General features: G+C 37.0%; 1 protein-coding gene and 1 long non-coding RNA gene across 4 annotated transcripts in view; one reads left to right on the top strand and one right to left on the bottom strand.

Moving 5' to 3' along the window:
* Window positions 1-23854, bottom strand: part of PLA2R1 (phospholipase A2 receptor 1) — a 115816-nt gene that overhangs the window by 18301 nt on the left and 73661 nt on the right. For all 3 annotated transcript variants that reach the window (XM_027130295.1, XM_027130282.1, XM_027130286.1), the window contains 6 exons: window positions 22432-22564; window positions 21820-21855; window positions 21195-21352; window positions 15638-15702; window positions 9134-9237; window positions 7439-7578 (listed from right to left, as the gene is read on the bottom strand). In XM_027130295.1, coding sequence (XP_026986096.1) covers window positions 7439-7578; window positions 9134-9237; window positions 15638-15702; window positions 21195-21352; window positions 21820-21855; window positions 22432-22564 — 636 coding nt within the window. The remainder of the gene's footprint in view (window positions 1-7438; window positions 7579-9133; window positions 9238-15637; window positions 15703-21194; window positions 21353-21819; window positions 21856-22431; window positions 22565-23854) is intronic.
* The window catches only part of LOC113632765 (uncharacterized), a 71941-nt gene that overhangs the window by 267 nt on the left and 47820 nt on the right, over window positions 1-23854 (top strand). The window contains exon 2 of the long non-coding RNA XR_003437942.1: window positions 23021-23118. This is a non-coding gene — a long non-coding RNA (uncharacterized LOC113632765). The remainder of the gene's footprint in view (window positions 1-23020; window positions 23119-23854) is intronic.

Here is a 23854-nt window from a genome sequence, read left to right as displayed (position 1 = left end):
AGTTTACAGTGGAGGATTTAATCTTGAAAATATTTCTTTTGGTGTTAGTTAATAGATTTGTTCCATTTTATTTACAAATACGCTTCCTCACTTTAAGTGAGAGAGGAATATTGAGGAATCAAACCATATCAGGTATTTAAATTCACTAAATACTTGGAGTCAGCCATGTGGTCCAAAAGTCAATGAGGAAGAGGCCGAAAAGAAAAAAATGAGCCCCGTGGGAAGAAAAGCAAGGGAGGACCAAGGAAACCTAGGAAGGAGAAACAAAGGGGAGGGATGCCAACAAGGTCAAAAGGAACTCAGAAAGAAGGCTGTGGGGTTGGCAGTGAGAGTTGATTTTCACTCGAGAGAGAATCATGTCTATGGCGTGGCAGGGGTTACTTATTATGGGATGTGAAATATGGAATGGTAACTGCTAGGCAGATCAGGCAAGTTGAAGAAAATCACCCCCTCACCAAGCTCAGTGAAATTTAATCATGTTGGTTGGGCTATATGGAGTCAGGGGAGAGGGAAAGATAGAAGAGAAAGGCTGCAACAGATCAGGCAAAGTTCCAGAGAAGTCAGGAGAGACTTTATGCCAAAAATATTCCATGTGGATTATTCTCTCATTAATGAACATAGCCAACCCTGGTCATTGATAGGTGTGATCTTGAGGTCTGCCACTGAGAAAATCCCAGCTACAAGATTATTCTAGGCTAATGTGGCAACCTCCATGCCACGTGAGAGCGCATCCTTCTGCATCCTTCTTTAATTTCTAAGTTTATCAGTCCCCCATCCCTTCCCTACCGTCATAGACGCCTTACAAAGCAGAGGGACTAAGTGTTGCTCCTCTCTGAACAGCAAAACAAACAAGGTCCTCAGTAAATATTTAGGCAACAAAGTAAAAGCCAATAGACCCTGAAATGATTGTCAAATGACATTCTCAGGATTCTAGATTTAGTCCAGTGGTTCTCAAACAAGGCCATTTTGCTCCTCAGGTGATATCTTCATAATGTCTAGAGACATTTTGGTTGTCACAGTTCAAGGTGGGAGGGGGTGGTGACTGCTATTGGCAGCTAGCGAGTTGAGACCAGAGATGCTGCTAAACATTCTATAATGCACCGGTCAGTCCCTCACAACAAGGAATTATCCAGCCCCTGATGTCAGTACTGCTCAGGTAATTCTTTTCAGAAACCAATTCTGAACATGTCACCCTTCAGGGATTTTCCACTGTTCTTAGGATAAAAACCAGAAACTCTGATCTAGCCTGAATTTGAGTTGCCAACTAAGAGAGGAAGCACATTTTCTCTTCTTCTGATCCCCTTTACCTTATTTGCTTCACAAAGAAATGGAATTGGCTTTAAAGGGTTTTAATTTTATAACAACTACCCTTTTATCAATTTCCTTTCATTCTGCCTCTTTCCTCTAATTACAAATTCCAAAGAGTGGCGCATACTAATTATTAGGAAGTCTTATCATTTAATGCGAATTCACCTTGTGTTCAGATAGTTGCACTAATGAACCATTCATAAATACCAATGAACCTCACTGTTTCATTTAGCTCAATAAATCTCTCCAGAAAACACACACACATACCCCCTGCTTCCCACCCAGCCCCCACCCCCCACCCTGTTTGCCTCAGCCAGGATTTACCAGCTTGAGTATGGGAGTGTAGACCCCCATTGCCACAACTTCATTGTTTCTAAAAATATAACATGTTTACTAACACACTTTGAAATTGTGTCAATAATTAAAGCAAAGTAGCAAGATGGAGTACAACACCCTCAATTTGAAATTGTTTATTTACTTACTGATTTGCAAAATGTGATCAAGTTTAATGCATCTCTGATATTACTGTGAATTAAGGATACCTTACTGTATTCCAAAGGAGTTTTGAATATAAAACTCTTTTGTCTCAAAGTCATTTCCAGTTCAATACTTGAAAATGGAATTCATGATCTTCCTCCCAAATTTGGTCCTTTTTCAGTGTTCTTACTGACATTGAATGGCATAGTCAGTCATGCATTTACCTAAATCTGAAACCTGAGCATCTTCTCACCCTTCAGTCACCTTCATCACCCCTTCGGTCCTACCATTTGGACATCTCATTTCTGAGACCTTCACCACTCTCCCTATTCCCACCACCCCACAGTCTCTGCCACCATCATCTTAGCCCAAAGGACTTATCTCTTGCTTGGACTATTGCAATATCTTTCTCACTGCTCTTACTTTCCTCAACCTCGCCTTCCTCCAGTCTATCTTTGGTACTGCAGCCTGAATGATTCTTTTCAAAACTCAACCCTGATGATCATATCCCTCTTTAGTTAAAACCCTTCAGGGTTTCCTATTGCTCTTAGGATAAAAACCAGAAACTCTTAACACAATAATCGCCCTTGCCTACTTCTTTTGTCTCACTTTCTACATTCTAGTTCTCTATGCTTCTTTTACTTTCTTCAATATGTCACATTCCTTCTCACCACAGGTGCTTAGTACATGTAGTTTCCCCTACTTTTAATGTTTCCTGTCCTTCTGACCACCTCAGTCAGGTCCTCCTGTTATATACTTTTATGGAACTGTGTAACTCTCCATCGCTTGTGTCACAGTTGTAAATTAGAGTTATTTTCCTGATTGATTTGCTAATGTTTTCTCCCCCTCTAGTCTGTAAGCTCTCAAAGAGAAGGGATTATATTTGTTTTCCTCACCATTGAGTTGCCAATATCCAGCATAGTTAAATCAATGAATGAATAAAGTGCTAAGAATTTCAATAATTTAAAAGAGGAGAGAGTGTTTTTTTTTTTTTAAGGAAAAACTGTGTCGTGCATGAAACCAAATATTGGCTAATCCAAAATTAGATGGTGCAAAGCAGCCAGCAGCACTAAATCCAGGTCCCCGAATAAAAATGTATAAGTAGAAGCACAAGAGTTAATCTAATATACACAGAGAATTTCTTCCTCTTACATACAACTCTGCTGTGACAAGTAGCTTAGATGACTCACTCTTCCTGGGGCAATCCCTGGTCAAACCTCTTTTACATCATCAAACATGGGGAAAATAATTTATGAGAAGTGAGAAAAGACACTTAACTTCTGGTATCTCAGTTTTGAAACTCTTAAAGGTGAAGAGTCAACCAAGTGGGATTTTTTTCTTAGAAATAACCAATGAAAATTTGTCCTAGGAAGTTGACAAACAAGAAGCAGAGTTTAGTGGAACATAATACAGTGACGCTCATTCATAATTCTGAAGTGAGTAACGTCTGTCGTTGCTCTCTCCCAGTTCTCCTTCTGTAGCTTTTTTTTTGTTAGTCAGAACTATGCCCACTGGGCTTTCCACTCCTCTCAACTATTAACCCTCCTATTCCCACCTTTTCTAATGATCTGATAAACCCACTTATCCCAAAGTGTAGGTGACAGATGAGGCCATCTCAGAAATATTTCCCTTAAAAAACGAAATGGAAAGCGTTAAGGCAAAGGAATGAGACTCCAATGGTGGGATTTTAGCCATTAATATGCAGGGGAGAGCACTGTGGGTGGGGAGACACACTTGGGGACCCTGAAATCTCACTCTGTAAAAGGTCACCCTCTCATGAAGCCTGCTGTGACCCTATCCTTAGTAATCAAATCCTCTGAATGATTAGAAGACTAAGTTGTGTAACTGTTGCATTGCTGGGCAATTATTGGCTGCACATTAGAATAACCAAGGGAGCTCTTAAAAAATACTGATGCCTGGATCCCATGCAGATCAACTAAATCAGAATCTTTAGGATGTCACTTGCACCTTGATATTTTTAGAAAGCCCACCTGGTGATTCTAAATATTTGATCAGGGCTGTGAACCATTAATCTAGCTACTAGTTATCAATAAAAATTAAAAATACCCTCTGAGCTACATGAGGGTGTTTTAATCCTGCTCCATAGTTAGCCTCAGAAAGCCCTTCTCCTCTTATGTGTGTGTCTATGCTTTACTCATGCCCCTTCTTATTCTTTCAAAGGAAGCATTCACTTGCTCTTTTGCCCTGGGTCTGCTGCACCATCACTATTACCATGCCCATATGTGTACATACTGCCCATGTTTACACAGGAGGAAACATGGAATATAGCTAAGCTGTGTAGATAAGAAAATTTAAGGAAAGGACAATGGCCAAGGGTAAACCAAAAACAACCATTGTAAGTTTCTAAGAATTATTTCTCTAATGCCAAGGGCATGACTTGTCATGAATTTCCTTAAAATATTCTTTTTTATACATGGGATGCACTTGTTTTAATAGTTGTGAAAAGCTATCAGGTACAAGAATTAACTAAAAATGGACCAAAACCTAAATATAAGAGCTAAAACCATAAAGCTCTTAGAAGAAAACATGAGGTAAATATTTGTGAACTTGGATTTAGCAACATGTTCTTAGATATGACACCAAAAGCATGAGCAACAGAAGAAAAATTAGAGAAATTGAACTTCATTAAAATTAAAAACTTTTGTGCATCAAAGGACATTATCAATAAAGTAAAAAGACAACCTAAAGAATGAGAGAAAATACCTACAAAATATATATCTGATAAGGGTTTTACATAAAGAACTCCTACAACTCAATAACAAAAAGACAAATAACCCAAATAAAAAAGTGGGCAAAGGAGTCGAATAGACATTTTTCCAAAGACAATATACAAATGGTCAATAAGCACATGAGAAGATGCTCAACATCATTAGTCATTAGGGAAATGCAAATCAAAACCAAATCTAGTGAGATAACACTAGACTCTAGTGTTGGCAGTAATCAAAAAGACAGGTAGTAACAAGTGTTGTCAAAAACAAAAAAAACAAGTGTTGTCAAGGATGAGGAAAAATTGCTAGCATACACTGTTGGCAGGACTGTAAAATGGTTCAGCCACTGTGGAAAACAGTTTGCTCATTCTTCAAAAAGTTAAACATAGAATTAGCATATGATATAGCAATTCCACTCCTAGGTATATACCCCAAAGAAGTGAAAGCAGGGACTCCAACAGATACTTGTATGCCAATGTTCATAGCCGATTTATTCACAATAGCTAAAAAGTGGAAATAACCAAAGTCCATCAACAGATGAATGGATAAACAAAATGTGGCATGGAATATTATTCAGTCATAAAAAGGAATGAAGTTCTGATACATGCTGTAACATGGGTAAACCTTGAAAACATTATGCTAAGTGAAATAAGCCAGCCACAAAAGGAAAATATTGTATGAGTTCATTTATATGAATTATCTAGAATAGGCAAATTCATAGAGATGGAAAATAGATTAGAGCTTACTGTGGGCTAGAGGGGATGGGGAATAGAGAGCTATTGCTTAACCAATTACAGAGTTTCTGTCTGGGATGACGATAAGTTTTGGAAATAGAAGTGATGGTTGAATAACATTGTGAATGTAATTAATGCCACTGAATTGTACCCTTGTAAATGGTTTAAATGGCATATTTTATGTTATGCATATTTTACCACAATAAAAAGCTAATTGTCAAAGGTTTTAATAAAAACCTTAGTTATACTCAAGTTCTGTTGAATATTTGCTATGTTTGTCATATTGAAATGTATAAATAGTTTACAACTGGTAGAAAGAGTTTATGGTTTGAGAAAATAAGAAGCAGACTGAAGGTATCAACTATTAAAAATAGTGTCTCAATACTATATAACATTTTAGAGAATGACTATATTATTTTAGAAAATATTTCACAGTGCCTCCGGACTGATTGTGTCATAGAGCTAAGGTGATTGGTAATTCTTAAGTTCTTATATGAAGTGGCAGCTGTAGGAAAGGGACAAGACTCAGGGTCAAAAAACTTAAGGTTGATTCTCAGCCTGACACTTATTCGCTGTAAGTTTCAGAAAAACCACACAATTTTATTAGACTCAGTCTTCTCATAGGTAAGATGGGATAACAATTCTGTGTATTTTAAAAATTCAATAAAACAAGAAATATATATATTCATTATATATATATTCATTATATATATATATTCATTATATATATATATTCATTATATATATATTCATTTTATATATATATTCATTATATATATTCATTTTATATATATATATATTCATTATATATATATGAAATTGCCAGCAGAAACAGTTAGCTACGTGGTAGAAGAAACCCAAATGTCCATCAATGGATAAATGGAAAAACAAAATGTGTTATGTACATATAATGGAATATTATTCAGTCTTAAAAAGGAAGAAAATTCTGACACATGCTACAACATGGGTGAGCCTGGAGGACACTGTGCTAAGTGAAATAAGCCAGTTACAAAAGGACAAGTACTGTATGATTCCACTTACATGCAGTGTCCGAAATAGTCAAATTAATAGAGACAAAGTAGAATAGTGGTTGCCAGGGGCTGTGGGGAGGGAGAATGAGGGGTTGTTGTTTAATGGGTTTAGAGTTTCAGTTTTACAAGATGAAAAACGTTTGCAGAGTCATTGCACAGCAGTGTGATTATACTTAATACTACTGCACTATACATTTAAAAACGGTCAAGATGGTAAATTCTATATTATGTGAATATTAACACAGTTAAAAATATCAGTGCCAAATATGTAGTGGGTGCTCAATAAATGTGTATTAAGTCCAAATGGCCCCATTTCACAAATTAACAATGAGAGGAAGATCACAAGGGAGGCAATGCCCTACCCATGTAACTAAACACATAGACTGAAAATTGTCCATGATGGAGGAGCAATTTCATACTAGCATATGAAATTATGACACAGTTTGAGTTTTTAATTATCAAAGAGTTAAACATTTATAATTTGAGATACATTTTAATTACTTCCACCTAAGGCTTATAAAGTTATTTTATTTTAAAACATAAGGAGTAGAGGGGAAGTCTCAGCCTTAATTGGAGACAGTATCAGAAATAATAAATCTAGTTTACAGTATCCCCACTGGCCATTTAGAAAAAAAATCCAATTCTGCGTGGAAGTGCCAGCTATATGAGGCTCAAGACAAAGCTGACGGAGCTACGTTATTAGTCAGGCAGGTGACAAGGCGGATAGAGCTCTATGAGGGCTCCAGGCAGGGAAGACACAAAAGAAGAAGACAGTCTGGGCCCTCTGGAGCTGACAGCTCATTTGGGAACAGGGCCTAGATACACATGCCCACCCCCACACACATGCCCACACGCACACACATGCCCACACGCACACACACGCCCACACACATGTGCACGCATCCACATCCCACCTAATGAAACTCATACAGCGCAATGAATGACAATGTCAGTAGCAAAAACTGAGTATACGTATGAAGGGTGGTGTCAAGGCTGTTTTTGACAAAACCTTTTAATTGTGACAAAAAATTGTGACAAAAAAATTCCAGGTCCAATGGACAACTCATAGTTTTTCAAAGCCACACCTGCTTTTTGATTACTTTCTAAAATTAAAACCTACAAAAGAGAAACAAAAGCAACTTTCTGAAAACAAGTTTACCTTATAGTCAAAATATAACCATCCTTTGGGACATGTTCCATGTTTTTTTGGTGTATCTTTCTCTTTCTCTATGATCCAAAACTTTTTTCGCTTACAGATGCTAGGCATAGAAACTGAACACTCTTCACTAGCCCAGAGTCCTGGAAGAGAAAATGGTTAGAAATGACCAGAAACAATGGTGACTCTTTGTAGGCATTCTCTATTGGTCACTGTTTTTTTTATGACTGCTGTGGTTTACCAGACTTTGTTAAATCTAGAAATTGAACTAAATTTAACTACTAATCATAGAATTCTCTAGTGACAAGAGCTAACTGGGCAAGGTGCCAAATCAGTAATTCTAATTTAAGAATGTAGAAAGTTTGCAAATGCAAAAGAAAAAAAAAATCTAAACAAATACTGCGATTGCAATTACAAAACTGATGAAAGTTTTAAGAATATTTGACTTGGTTAGCCAAAGAATACTTTGTAGAGTAATATTTTTGACTTAAAGTATTCAACCTCAAGATAAAAAAATTCTAAAACAATAGATGATCATTTCTACTTTATAATTATTAAAAATATAATAATTTAGAAAAAATAACTCAGGAACTTCTAAGGAAGAAGCACTTCTGAACCCTGACCCTTAAACAAAACACGCACATTTAGAGACATGCCCTCAGGAATATAGCCCAAAGTCCTCAGTCTCTTGGAAAATGTTCTTTTAATTAGAAGAGCTATATTTTCAGAGTAAAGGTTTATAGAATGCATTTCATTAGCATTCAAGTTACAAATTCCAGAATAGGGCAAGGATGCATGTAAATTGCAAGGGCAGATTCAGTTTTCTAGTGTGAGGGGTATAAGCCAAAAAGATATTGGCATTCTGAAGGAGGGGCCGGAATGATATTTTCAATGCCGATTAGCTGCCATTCTTCCAGAACCACAAATAGCCTTTCTGTAGGCTGTTGTGACACCTGCTGGCAAAAGCGAGCTGATTAACAACATGGTTTTTCCTCTCTTAACTTTCTCTGCAGCTGCCCTTACATCAGAGATTGCTTTCCATGTTTATCCCTCTCCTGACTTGGGAGAATCTGTTAGAGTCAGGGACATCATTACCTTTTATTGGATAGGAACAGCGGGATGGATATGAGTGGACAATCAACCCCAATAACACTGTATTGATGAATAGAATTTAAAAACCCATCTTAAATGTGCATGTACTAAATCCAACTGGCAAAGAGTTGGTGTTCTAAGGCAGGCAGCAATTAATGCCTGGTGTTAAAAAAAGAACACTGAATTCAATGAAAATTTTTCTTAAATGGGAAAATGAAAGTAAATTTCAGAGGTTAAAGTTCTGACCAATTATAAACTGGATCCTACACAGAGATTTTAAAAAATGGGCCCATGTTGAAATTTCATAGAGAATAGTATTTGTCAGGCAATTTTTAACCCATTTCAGTGGGCCCATTTTTGGTAGTTTTGGTTCAAGAGGAAGGACTTATCTGGATGTAAATTATTTTCAAGAACATGAATGCATGGAATAAACTGTAGGAATGGTCATCCTTAAGACTTAAGACTGATAAAATTAAACACACTCAGTTGAAAAGCAAAATAACCAAACAAAACCTTCTCACTGAACTAATGCAATGACAAGGAGACTTTAAGTCTTCTGAAAATTATGTTTGTATTATAAACCCAAAAGTGGATGAACAAAATAACCTGTTATGGATGAAATGAAGCCACATCTCTGGCTCTGATTAATCATGGATTCTTCTTTTCCTTTGTCCCAGTTCTGGTATATTACTGGTGATCCATCTCTCCAGCTGCAGGAAAATCAAAAAATTAAAGGTCTTCTCTCATTCTCCACGTTCAATCTCCAACACCATTTTTGGAGTTCTGGGATATGGACTGAAGGCATAATATTTTATTAAATTAAAAATAAATTCATGTCTGTGGTTAGGGAAATGAAAATTTGTAAGTTAAAGATAATGTTTGAAGGCTATTCAACAAATTTTTTAAAATTTAATTTAATTTTATTTTTATACAGCAGGTTCTTATTAGTCATCCATTTTATACACATCAGTGTAAACATGTCAATCCCAATCTCCCAATTCATCACACCACCACCCCCACCACCCCTGCCATTTCCCCGCCTTGGTGTCCATACGTTTGTTCTCTACATCTGTGCCTATTTCTGCCCTGGAAACTGGTTCACCTGTACCATTTTCTAGGTTCCACATGAATGCATTAATATACGATATTTGTTTTTCTCTTTCTGACTTACTTCACTCTGTATGACAGTCTCTAGGTCCATGCACGTCTCTACAAATGACCCAATTTCATTCCTTTCTATGGCTGAGTAATATTCCATTCTATATATGTACCACATTTCCTTTATCCATTCGTCTGTTGATGGGCATTTAGGTTGCTTCCATGACCTGGCTATTGTCAATGGTGCTGCAATGAACATTGGGGTGAATGTGTCTTTTTGAATTATGGTTTTCTCAGGGTATATGCCCAATAGTGGGATTGCTGGGTCATATGGTAATTCTATTTTTAGTTTTTTAAGGAACCTCCAGCTGTTCTGCATAATGGCTGTATCAATTTACATTCCCACCGACAGTGCAAGAGGTTTCTCTTTCTCCACACCCTCTCCAGAACTTGTTGTTTGTAGATTTTCTGATGATGCCCATTCTAATTGGTGTGAGGTGATACCTCACTGTAGTTTTGATTTGCATTTCTCTAATAATTAGTGATGTTGAGCAGCTTTTCATGTGCTTCTTGGCCACCTGTATGTCTTCTTTGGAGAAATGTCTATTTAGGTCTTCTGCCCATTTTTGGATTGGGTTGTTTGTTTTTTCAATATTGAGCTGCATGAGCTGTTTATATATTTTGGAGATTAATCCTTTTTCCATTGACTTGTTAGCAAATATTTTCTCCCATTCTGAGGGTTGTCTTTTCGTCTTGTTTATGGTTTCCTTTGCTGTTCAAAAGCTTTGAAGTTTCATTAGGTCCCAATTGTTTATTTTTGTTTTTATTTCCATTACTCTAGGAGGTGGATCAAAAAAGATCTTGCTGTGATTTATGTCAAAGAGTGTTCTTCCTATGTTTTCCTCTAAGAGTTTTATAATGTCCGGTCTTACATTTAGGTCTCGAATCCACTTTGAGTTTATTTTTGTGTATGGTATTAGGGAGTGTTCTAATTTCATTCTTTTACAAGTAGCTGTCCAGTTTTCCCAGCTCCACTTATTGAAGAGACTGCCTTTTCTCCATTGTATATCCTTGCCTCCTTTGTCATAGATTAGTTGACCGTAGGTGCGTGGGTTTATCTCTGGGCTTTCTATCCTGTTCCATTGATCTATATTTCTGTTTTTGTGCCAGCACCATATTGTCTTGATTACTGTAGCTTTGTAGTATAGTCTGAAGTCAGGGAGTCTGATTCCTCCAGCTCCGTTTTTTTCCCTCAAGACTGCTTTTGCTATTCGGGGTCCTTTGTGTCTCCATACAAATTTTAAGATTTTTTTGTTCTAGTTCTGTACAAAATGCCATTGGTAATTTGATAGGGATTGCATTGAATCTGTAGATTGCTTTGGGTAGTATAGTCATTTTCACAATGTTGGTTCTTCCAATCCAAAACATGGTATATCTCTCCATCTGTTGGTATCATTTTTAATTTCTTTCATCGGTGTCTTACAGTTTTCTGCATACAGGTCTTTTGTCTCCCTATGTAGGTTTATTCCTAGGTATTTCATTCTTTTTATTGCAATAGTAAATGGGAGTGTTTCCTTAATTTCTCTTACAGATTTTTCATCATTAGTGTATAGGAATGCAAGAGATTTCTGTGCATTAATTTTGTATCCTGCTACTTTACCAAATTCATTGATTAGCTCTAGTAGTTTTCTGGTGGCATCTTTAGGATTCTCTATGTATAGTATCTTATTATCTGCAAACAGTAACAGTTTTACCTCTTCTTTTCCCGTTTGTATTCCTTTCATTTCTTTTTCTTCTCTGATGGCTGGGGCTAGGACTTCCAAAACTGTGTTAAATAATAGTGGTGAGAGTGGACATCCTTGTCTTGTTCCTGATCTTAGAGGAAATGCTTTCAGTTTTTCACCATTGATAATGATGTTTGCTGTGGCTTTGTCATTTATGGCCTTTATTATGCTGAAGTAGGTTCCCTCTATGCCCACTTCCTGGAGAGTTTTTATCATAAATCAGTGTTGAATTTTGTCAAAAGCTTTTTCTGCATCTATTGAGATGATCATATGGTTTTTCTTCTTCAATTTGTTAATATGGTGTATCACATTGATTGATTTGCATGTATTGAGGAACCCTTGCATCTCTGGGATAAATCCCACTTGATCATGGTGTATGATCCTCTTCATGTTTTGTTGGATTATGTTTGCTAGTATTTTGTTGAGGATTTTTGCATCTATATTCATTAATGATATTGGTCTGTAATTTTCTTTTTTTGTAGTATCTTTGTCTGGTTTTGGTAGCAGGGTGATGGTGGCCTCGTAGAATGAGTTTGGGAGTGTTCCTTCCTATGCAATTTTTTGGAAGAGTTTGAGAAGGATGGGTGTTAGCTCTTCTCTAAATGTTTGATAGAACTCACCTGTGAAGCCATCTGGTGCTGGACTTTTGTTTGTTGGAAGATTTTTAATCACAGTTTCAATTTCAGTGCTTGTGATTGGTCTATTCATATTTTCTATTTCTTCCTGGTTCAGTCTTGGAAGGTTATACCTTTCTAAGAATTTGTCCATTTCTTCCAGGTTGTCCATTTTATTGGCATAGAGTTGCTTGTAATAGTCTCTTAGGATGCTTTGTATTTTTGTGGTGTCTGTTCTAACTTCTTTTTCATTTCTAGTTTTATTGATTTGAGTCCTCTCTCTCTTTTTCTTGATGAGTCTGGCTAATGGTTTATCAATTTTGTTGATCTTCTCAAAGAATCAGCTTCTAGTTATTGATCTTTGCTATTGTTTTCTTTGTTTCTATTTCATTTCTTTCCTCTCTGATGTTTATGATTTCTTTCCTTCTACCAACTTTGGTTTTTTTTGTTCTTCTTTGTCTATTTCCTTTAGGTGTAAAGTTAGATTGTTTATTTGAGATTTTTCTTGTTTCTTGAGGTAGGCTTGTATATCTATATACTTCCCTCTTCAAACTGCTTTTGCTGCATCCCATAGGTTTTGGATCATCGTGTTTTCATTGTCATTTGTCTCTAGGTGATTTTTGATTTCCTCTTTGATTTCTTCAGTGATCTCTTGGTTATTTAGTAATGTATTGTTTAGCTTCCATGTGTTTGTGTTTTTTTCATTTTTTTCCCTGTAATTGATTTCTAATCTCATAGCATTGTGGTCAGAAAAGATGCTTGATATGATTTCAATTTTCTTAAATTTAACTGAGTCTTTATTAGTGACCCAAGATGTGATCTATCCTGGAGAATGTTCTGTGTGCACTTGAGAAGAAAGTGTAATCTGCTGGTTTTGGATTGAATGTACTATAAATATCAATTAAATCTATCTGGTCTGTTGGGTCATTTAGAGCTTGTGTTTCCTTATTAATTTTCTGTTTGGATGATCTGTCCATTGGTGTAAGTGAGGTGTTAAGGTCCCCCACTATTATTGTGTTACTGTCGATTTCCTCTTTTATCGCTGTTAGCAGTTGCCTTATGTATTGAGGTGCTCTTATGTTGGGTGCATATATATTTATGATTGTTATATCTTCTTCCTGGATTGATTCCTTGATCATATGTAGTGTCCTCCCTTGTCTCTTGTAACATTCTTTATTTTAAAGTCCATTTTATCTGATATGAGTATTGCTACTCCAGCTTTCTGCATGGAATATCTTTTTCCATCCCCTCACTTTCAGTCTGTATGTGTCCCTAGGTATGAAGTGGGTCTCTTGTAGACAGCATATATATGGGTCTTGTTTTTGTATCCATTCAGCGAGCCAGTGTCTTTTGGTTGGAGCATTTAATCCATTCATGTTTAAGGTAATTACATATGTATGTTCCTATTACCATTTTCTTAATTGTTATGGGTTTGTTTTTGTAGGTCCTTTTCTTCTCTTGTTTTTCCCACTTAGAGAAGTTTCTTTAGCATTTGTTGTAGAGCTGGTTTGGTGGTGCTGAATTCTCTTAGCTTTTGCTTGTCTGTAAAGCTTTTGATTTCTCCATCGAATCTGAATGAGATCCTTGCTGGGTAGAGTAATCTTGGTTGTAGGTTCTTCCCTTTCATCACTTCAAGTATATCATGCCACTCCCTTCTGGCTTGTAGAGTTTTCTGCTGAGAAATCAGCTGTTAACCTTATGGGAGTTCCCTTGTATGTTGTTGTTTTTCCCTTGCTGCTTTCAATAATTTTTCTTTGTCTTTAATTTTTGCCAGTTTGATTACTATGTGTCTCGCATGTTTATCCTTGGGTTTATCCTGTATGGGACTCTCTGCACTTCCTTGACTTGGGTGGCTATTTCCTTTCCCATGTTAGGGATGTTTATGACTATAATCTCTTCAAATATTTTCTCAGGTCCTTTCTCTCTCTCTTCTCCTTCTGGGACCCCTATAATATGAATGTTGTTGCATTTAATATTGTCCCAGAGGTCTCTTAGGCTGTCTTCATTTCTTTTTTTTCTTTTTTTTTTTTTTTTGCATGGGCCTCTCACCGTCGCGGCCTCTCCCACTGCAGAGCACAGGCTCCAGATGTGCAGGCTCAGCAGCCATGGCCCACGGGCCCAGCCACTCCACGACATGTGGGATCTTCCCGGACTGGGGCATGAACCCCCATCCCCTACATTGGCAGGTGGATTCCCAACCACTGTGCCACCAGGGAAGCCCTGGCTTAATTTATTTTCATTCTTTATTCTGTTCTGCGGCAGTGAATTCCACCATTCTGTCTTCCAGGTCACTTATCCATTCTTCTGCCTCAGTTATTCTGCTACTGATTCCTTCTAGTGTAGTTTTCATTTCAGTTATTGTATTGTTCATCTCTGTTTGTTTGTTCTTTAATTTTTCTAGGTGTTTGTTCTTTAATTCTTCTAGGTCTTTGTTAAACATTTCTTGCATTTTCTCAATCTTTGCCTCCATTCTTTTTCCAAGGTCCTGGATCATCTTCACTATTATTATTCTGAATTCTTTTTCTGGAAGGTTGCTATCTCCACTTTATTTAATTGTTTTTCTGGGGTTTTATCTTGTTCCTTCATCTGGTACATAGCCCTCTGCCTTTTCATCTTTTGTATCTTTCTGTGCATGTGGTTTTTGTTCCACAGGCTGCAGGACTGTAGTTCTTCTTGCTTCTGCTGTCTGCCCTCTGGTGGATGGGACTATCTAAGAGGCTTGTGCAAGTTTCCTGATGGGAGGGACTGGTAGTGGGTAGAGCTGGCTGTTGCTCTGGTGGGCAGAGCTCAGTAAAACTTTAATCTGCTTGTCTGCTGATAGGTGGGGCTAGGTTCCCTCCCTGTTGGTTGTTTGGCCTGAGGTGACCCAACACTGTAGCCTACATGGCTCTTTGGTGGGGCTAATAGTGGACTCTGGGAGGACTCATGCCAAGGAGTACTTCCCAGAACTTCTGCTGCCAGTGTCCTTGTCCGCACAGTGAGGCACAGCCACCCACCACCTCTGCAGGAGACCCTCAAACACTAGCAGATAGGTCTGGTTCAGTCTCCTATGGGGTCACTGCTCCTTCCCCTGAGTCCCGATGTGCACACTACTTTGTGTGTGCCCTCCAAGAGTGGAGTCTCTGTTTCCCCCAGTCCTGTCGGAGTCCTGCAATCAAATCCCGCTAGCCTTCAAAGTCTGATTCTCTAGAAATTCCTCCCCCCATTGCTGGACGCCCATGTTTGGAAGCCTGACGTAGGGCTCAGAACCTTCACTCCAGTGGATGGAGTTCTGTGGTATTACTGTTCTCCAGATTGTGAGTCCCCCACCCAGCATTTATGGGATTTGATTTTATTGTGATTGCGCCCCTCCTACAGTCTCATTGTGGCTTCTCCTTTGTCTTTGGATGTGAGGTTTCTTTTTTGGTGAGTTCCAGTGTTTTCCTGTTGATGATTGTTCAGCAGTTTGTTCTGATTCCAGTGTTCTCGAAAGAGGGAGTGAGAGCATATCCTTCTACTACACCATCTTAAACCAATCTCCTATTCAACAAGTTAACCAGTAAGATATAGTCCAATCATTCTGCAAATAAAAACCTGTTAAACAAAGTTAAATGCAAATGAATCAATGTCCATACCGAAATTCATCATTGACTCTTTCTTCCCGAAGTCCAATCCACCAGTTTACACCATACTTTGACAGCTATTTAAAAAAGAGAGAGAGAATGTCAGCATTTATCCTACTTTTTTTCCCTTTTCACTATTAAGATTAATGGGGTCACTGTTAATAGCTTTCTATTCTTCAGTATTTTACCCAGTTATCTAAAGAAGAGTACACTGAGGCCTAGCATCTTTAGAAGACCTGAAACTTCATTATTCTAAACTACTCCCTCCTCATTATGTAAGAAAATTGGATTCAAATATTAAAAGCTATTTTGGTTTCATACAACATGCCATAACTTTGTTACAATGTTTCCTATATATATTTAAAAGTAAATTCTCTAACTCTCATAATAGGAATTTAAAAAGTAATATTGTAAAGTAAAATAGAATGTGGATTCCTTTTTTGACTAAAAATTTAGTGGTTTATGCGCTCAGTGATTTATAGAAGTTTACTATACATGCCACCTACTTGAAAAACAATTCGAGGCACAAAGACCTCAATAGTAAAAATAATTTGTATTTTAGGCACTAGTCTGATTGGTAAGTTTTTAAACTAAGTATTAGCACCCTCCCCATTCAAATGGAAACTGCATTATAGGACAGAATAATACTACAGTATTTCCAGTGTTTGACAACTAGAAAATTATCCTTTATATATTTTATGAATTTACACCATTATTTATTACATAGATCCCAGTACAATAAAGAATAAACTTGAAACACCATAGGCATGCACATGCATATGCACATTAGAGCAGATGTAATACTGGACTTATGACCCAGGAAATTGAAATTCCCTCTTTAACTATAAAAGAAGAACAGGCATTAGGGATTTCTCTAAGGTCTTTAAATCAATATTCTTTATTGTGTGTGTGCTGTGTGTGAAATGTAACTTAATTTTTTATGCTAAAATCCTGTTAATTTGAAGGCATTGTACATTTAAATTTACACTTTCATTTCTTCTGTAAAGACTTGGGAATGCATTTTAAGATACATAAATATTTTTCCATGTGAATTTCAGGTCATCATACAACAGAACCTAATAGCTCTCTAACATTTTAATTTATACACAGGTATTTTTACTCCTTAATCAGTGTGGCTGTCTGCCATATCAGCAATTTGAAAATAATGCAAGATGGAGCAACTATAATTTTGGATCCCTGAGTTGTTGTTTCATGGACGTGTTCTTACATGCTGAATTTAGACTCCTATTATCAGATTTTGGAATGGGTCCATGGAGACTGGCTTTGAAATCAGTGGAAGAACCATAACAATTTCATTCAATCTAAAGAGGTCTTATGTGCAACAAGAGTGGAAATCATGGCCCGATTGTTCACTGCCCCAATTAAGGACCTCTAAAGAGGAAGTATAACTACTGCCTCTTAAGTGGCATATTTATTACTACCTCGATTATAGCACGGTAATCCTCCACAGGGCACATCACAACCTGTTGTGATATGGAACAGAAATTCATAGGACAAGATAGAGACACCCAAAGTGAAAAATCCAATGTGAAAAATAGATGTTGTAAATTTCAGTTTCGGTATGAAACCGCAACCATAGAAGACATTAGTATTCTTTTGTATAAAAAATGTGATACAACTGTGTACCTCATAGTATCAATTATGTTTTGTTACAGAAAAGCAGTCATTATAGATAGCATCATATGGAAGAACACACCAAAAAGAAATAACCCACAGCAATAGCCAATATATTAATCTACTAAGCAGTATAAGGAAGAACAACCTGTCATCTCTTAAAATGTTTCCATAAAAATAGCAAAACCAAGTTATTTTAAGGATTTAAAACACCAGATTTTTGAGGATGACTAATAGATTTGATATATTTTTGTTAGAAATATTTTGAAATAAAATTTTAAAAGTAAGAGTAAATTGCAATTTTGAAATGCAAATATTGTACAACACAGCATAAAAATGTTAGTTCATGTCAAACAACGCCTAATGTGCTCATTTTTTTTTACTTTTTTGGCATTAATCTGACCAACAAGATGGCTCAAAAAACTAGTACTCAAAAATTCCCTCGCATCCTGCCTTGTGGTCTTCTGTTAGTCAAAGAGGAAATTCTGACTCATCACTTTTCCAAGCTGGAAATATTCTGTTAAAAAAATTCTGCTTCAGATTTAAAAAACTGCATCCAGCTTTCTTTTTCAATAATTCGTTCTTCTACTCCCCAACTGAATATTGTCTTTGTCTTTCACATTTCTGAGTTACTACTCTTCTTAGAGGAGCTATACAATACATATGTAACTTTAAAACTATTTAATTATTTAATTCTTATTCTTCCTGTAACTATAGGATGGGCATGCCACAAGAATGAGTGGTATGACCTCTACATGTTTAGTTCCTCATCCAGAACTTCTGGACTGACTCATTCCAGCCAGACGTTCTTAGACATGGGATTTCTTAGTTAAGAAATGTAAATGGTCACCATAAATACCACCGCTACCACCAACAAACATTGCCTAACTGCTATAAACTAAGCAGGAGGAAGAACTGCTTTCGAAATGTACAGCATTCTTTTTTCTAAATCGATACCCTTCCCATTTGGCTTTCTTGCTCCATTCTTGGTCTGCACATTCCCTATGATGATTTTCTTCTGTGGCACAGTGCAGTGTTAGATCAGTCAGCCACTCACCCATAATACTGACAGGGCATTCTTTATTAATATGGTCATAGGTTTGGTAATGATGTTGCCATATAAGACACTACAAGGTTTGTCTGGTTTGAGATCACTAGATCTAGTCCTCAACTAGATCATGGCAATGGCTATGCCTTTTTAAATGTCTAAGCCTGTGGAGTTTTACTCTTCCCTTCAATGGGAGGTAGTAACTCTGCCATTTCCACTGACTTCCCAGCAACCAAAGACTGGGAGAGTGAATTAAGGGAAAGGTTAAGAGAGAAGACCTGCAGAGGTTCCTAAAAGAGCTAAGCTCTGCTGGAACGATCAAAGAAGCCCTTTACTGTGCATATCTGAGACACAGCTGACAGCCATCTTTTGGGGAGGGATTTTATTTTATTTTATTTATTAATTTTAAAAAGTTGAGGTATAGTTGTTTTACAATATTATATTAGTTTCAGCTATACAACATAGTGATTCAAAACTTCTATAGATTATACTCCATTTAAAGTTATTATAAAATAATGGCTATATTTGCCTATGCTGTACAGTATATCCTTGTAGCTTATTTATTTTATACTTAGTAGGTTATATCTCTTAATCCTCTACCCCTATCTTGTCCTCCTTTTCTCTCCCCACTGATAACCACTAGTTTGTTTTCTGTATCAGTGAGTTTGTTTCTGTTCCGTTATATTAATCATTTGTTTTGTTTTTTAGCTTCCACATATAAGTGATAACGTACAGTATTTATCTTTCTCTGTCTGACATTTCACGAAGCATGATACCCTCTAGGTCCTATACGTGTTGCAAATGGCAAAATTTCATTCTTTTTTATGACTAATATTCCATTGTATATATGTGCCACATCTTCTTTATCCATTCCTCTGTTGATGGGCATTTAGGTTGCTTCCATGTCCTGGCTACTGTAAATAGTGCTGCTATGAACATTGGGGTGCATGTATCTTTTCGAATTAGTGTTTTCATTTTTCTTTCAGATATATACCCAGGAGTGGAATTGCTGGATTTAGTTCTTTGAGGAACCTCCATACTATTTTCTGTAGAGGTTGCACCAACTTACATTCCCACCAACAATGAACAAGGGTTTCCTTTTTTTGGATGGATTTTAGAACTAGCATTTTAATGTAATGAATATGCTGTTCTGCTGTCTGCAGCCATTTTTTAAAATGACCTTGTAAGTCAGATGACCTGAGATCACTTCCAAATTCCACTACTTAGCTGCTGTGTAACAAAGTTCCTTCACCTCTTTGGAGTCTTAGCTTCTTCATCTGTAAATTATGCTGACGATAGAACTTCCCACAGAGAGTTCTTAGAAAGATTAAATGCCATTAAATGTTAGTACTTAGCCGTGTTTGACACTGTTACAGTAAGTATTGGCCAAATATCAGCTCCTCTTGGGATGTGCACTTTGCATGTCCATGGATTCGTTTTTAGCCATTCACACGATCTCTTGTTATTGCCACCAGGGGTGAGGAGTCTGCTGTCTAGCTAAAGAAACAAATGTATTTTCCGAGGTCATGATATGTAATTTGTTGATACTTAATATTACAGTTTTGGCTTGAGTGTTCCATTTGTAGGAGATGAAGAGAAGTAAAACAATGCATGAACCAATAATACTGGGGAACATCCAGTTCTCATGGTTGGTCTGCCACTGAGTCTCTGTAAGGCCGTGCAGTTGTCACCTAACTCCTCTGGTTCTTGACTTTTCCATCAAAATGCAGTAGTAGTCCCAACCTGCATGCACTTCACAGGCTGTATGTGTATCAAACAGAGTTATAGAAACAGGAAAGCCCAATGAGGTGTGAGGGGAGACATTTCTCTTACAAGTCAAGGATGCTTTAATCCAGAGCTTCATTTTAACAGTCAACTTTACAAGCATAGGAAAAGATGATAGAGCAACCAAGGATTCCTGCAGAGCATGAACTAATGTTAAATTATGGGAAAAGAAAAAAGGCTCTTTCTTATCTTCAGCAATTTCCTAGGGAAAATTGGGAATGAGGTTTTTCCTCCCTGGTGCCCCCCTTGGTAATTTGTACATACTGCTCCCTTTTCCCTTATTACATCATGTTATTTCCAGCTTTTTAAAGACACTGACTGTATTTTATTTTTGTGTCCTTGACAAATACCACAATGTCTGAGACATACCTAATGCTCAATAAATGCTTGCTGAAGAAATACACTGAAAACCAACACTATTCCTTGGCAGTCTATTCATTGTTGAATGGATTTTGCATGCTGCTTTCTAACAAGCCTAGCTTCTCAAAGGATTTCTCTATCTGAAGTTGAAATGGAGAACCACTGCTTACCATTTTCTGCATAGAGTCTAAAACAATATTGTACTCTTATAAGTCAAATTTGAAACATTAAAACAGCCATGCACCTCCCAGTACTCTTTGTCGCTCATTTGTGCTTTATTTTCCTCCATGGCATTTATCCATTTATCTTTTTCTAAAATATTATGTAATTCTATTTATTTATATTGATTACAGTCTTCCTTCCCAGACTAGACTAAAAACTCCAGGTGGGCAGGAATTTTGGTCTATTTTAATCACTGATAGAGCCTCAGCCCCTAGAAGAGTAGACTCAATAAATATGCATTGAATGATGGAATGAACCTCACAAAAACAATAAAATGCTATTTACTCATCCTTTGTTGCTAAAAAAGCATGAGGAGAAGTGAAATGACTGACCAGCATCGTAAACCTGTGTTTCCATTATTTGCTCTAAATCTCTGTGACAGGAAGAAAAACAGTTCTTAAAAATCTAAGACTTTTAATGAAACAGATAAATGTCTGAAGTAATATAAAAACAAAATCCCTCAAGGACAGAAGAAGGAGTTAAGCTCCGAGTTTCTCATATTTAATCATATTTAAGTACCGCTCTTATTTTGCCGTGGATGAATTCTTGTTCACGTGCAGAATGAATAGTGAGAATATCACTGCGCAGCCAGCCACAGACAAACTCAAAGGAGGACCATTCCGTGGCAGAGGTATGAAAAAGGTACTCTGCATCCTGATAAAAGAGCCAGGGTGCATCTGAAAGAAAAATAAGCAACACAGGTGAGGCAACAATTACTGAGCAATGTAATACAGACTTAAACAGGGTATACTATGATTGACCCCGAATGTGTAATTTGGTCACTCAGCATTAAGAAAATGTGTGTGTATACACCCACTCCCACACATAAATAAGTATACAATTTACTTATTTTCCTTGGTCTATTTCATATAAGAAACATTCATGTATATTCAAAAGTCCGGGATAGATACATATTTTTAAATCATGTGTCATGAAAATGGAGTTAAGATATGATATGTCTTCAGTAATATTTAGTGACATTTATTAGTTTGATTATTTATTAATGATGAATTTGTTAATTTGAAAAAATTAGTTCTCAATTGACACAAGAAAAGAGAAACTCGATTGGAGCTACGTAATAACACAGTAATGCTACAAAACAGCACAGAATTAGAAATTCAAGAACTGCCAGGATAGTTCTTACCATACTGGTACCAGGGTGGAATCTTGGGTCTCACATCTGCAGAGTGAAAGCAAACCGGTTTGAGTGAACTTTACTTACAGGTGTACTATCTCTGAATTACTTCAGGTCTAAACACAATATTTTGGACTTTGCTTTTTAAAAGATCATTTAAGAACCAGGTGTTGTTTGGAAAGTGGTAAGTTCTCATACTTGAAGAGGAAGCTCAAGAGAGACCTCTGGTTAAAGAGAAAAGGATGTGAATACTTGTTGAGAGCCTACTGTGTGTCACACACTGTGCCAGGTGCTTTCACGTACTCATTTGATAAGTAATTTTGTTTGCTTGTAATGTCACAGTGACATTTCTTCCAGGTTGTACTTGCAAAATACAGTATTCCACAACATAGGCAGTTATTTTCATTTCCTACTAAGTTAGCGTACTGCACTGGTGTCACCTTTTCTCATTCCCCCATGATACATTATTTGCTAAAAGAGTACAATTTGTTTCATCATGAAGGCTGTTGGTACTGTGCTCCAGGGTGCTTAAATTTTAGACCTCTGTAACTGTTCACTTGGGAAAATGCTATAGATTATTAGAACGCAAACAAATAGTAAAGATCTTATTAATATTTTTACCTCTTGGAATTTTGCATATCCATTCACGTTTGGAACCACAGTATGAGGGTAGCAACGTTTTATTCGCCTTATAAACAGCACAGTTTCTTGCATCTTCTCCAAAATAATTATTGTCTAAAAATGAAGAGACAACCTGCAGCAGATGAAGTTCATTATTCCTTAATAACGATCCCCCGCAAAAAGTTTCAAAAGATCAAAAAGACATCCCTGTAAATAAATCACAATAGACTTCTGGAGGAAGTAGGTTATGATGCCAGTTAAAGGTGGTTCCACATTTGTGAAAAGCAAGCTAATCAAAGCTTTATCATTTTTTTCTTGAAGATGCCTTTTTTTTTTTTCTTTCTTTAAGAGGCATTCTACTCTTTTGTCCAGAAGGAACAAGTCAGATGAACTTGCACTGTTTTCTCACTGGCAAGATTAGGCTAGCCCTGGGATCCTGGGTAAACTGTTTAGAGGCTCAAAGATCTTTCAGAATCGAGTCTCACCTTTGATGTAGATTCTTTTGCATAAATACTAGGCTTTTAGTCTCTAATCACTGACTTCTAAGTCAGCCCTAGCTTTAATCAGGAAACTATCCAATGTTTTCCAGGAATGATCACGTAACGGGGTAGTGACTAGAGATTCAACCTTCTCAATGACTTGATGACTACTTGACAGAAGAGTGGATGGGCCGTGAGTAAAACTGAGGTACAAAATTTGAAAAAAAGAGGGTTTTGAAACCATTTATACTCCTCAAACATCTACACGGTCATGCAACCATTCATCTAACTTAAATATATATAAGCTCAGATTCAGAGAATGGCATGAGTTTGATATTTATTTTGTCCAGAGGGAAGTGGCAAGGGACTCAGTCCACTGCTTCATCGCTTAATCTCATTGATTCTGAACCAAATTGTCTATTCCTCTCCTATTACTGATGAGTTTTTGTTTGTTTGTTTGTTTTACTAAAACGCATTCTCAACCTCTATGTACCACATCTTATTCTCCAAGTGCCGTATTAATGTTAACCACCCAACTGTGCCATGTGGTGGCTGCCATTTATGGGGTAGGTCGACCCTGCTATGCCCCTTCCACTCTCTGGGCCTTGGTTTCTTCATCAGCAAAACAGTTGGGTGGGGCTGGGTGATCTCTAAGATCTCTTCCTGTTCTCTTGTCCTGATGCCCTTTTCAAAGAAGCAGTACTGGGGTAGAATCGTTATTTTTTTAAACTAACATACTCTTACTATTTTTATTCCCACTATAAGCATGTAGCTTTTCTGCAAACCCCTTCCTTGCTACAGATTTGAACACCATCTATGTAGCAGGTCTAGAGATAGATCCCTTTTCTCTATTGATCTTTACTATTTCAAAGTTTGGCTGCCGCTGTTTTGCCAACGAGAAGACATTATGATATTGTGGCTTTGGAGGCAGACAACCTGTGTAC

Source organism: Aethalodelphis obliquidens, unplaced genomic scaffold (assembly GCF_003676395.1).
Source record: "Aethalodelphis obliquidens isolate GAN/ISIS:26980383/991018 unplaced genomic scaffold, ASM367639v1 scaffold2, whole genome shotgun sequence".
Classification (NCBI taxonomy): domain Eukaryota; kingdom Metazoa; phylum Chordata; class Mammalia; order Artiodactyla; family Delphinidae; genus Aethalodelphis; species Aethalodelphis obliquidens.
Note: the sequence above shows the minus strand (reverse complement) of the source record. Positions and strands in the feature narration are given on the sequence as shown.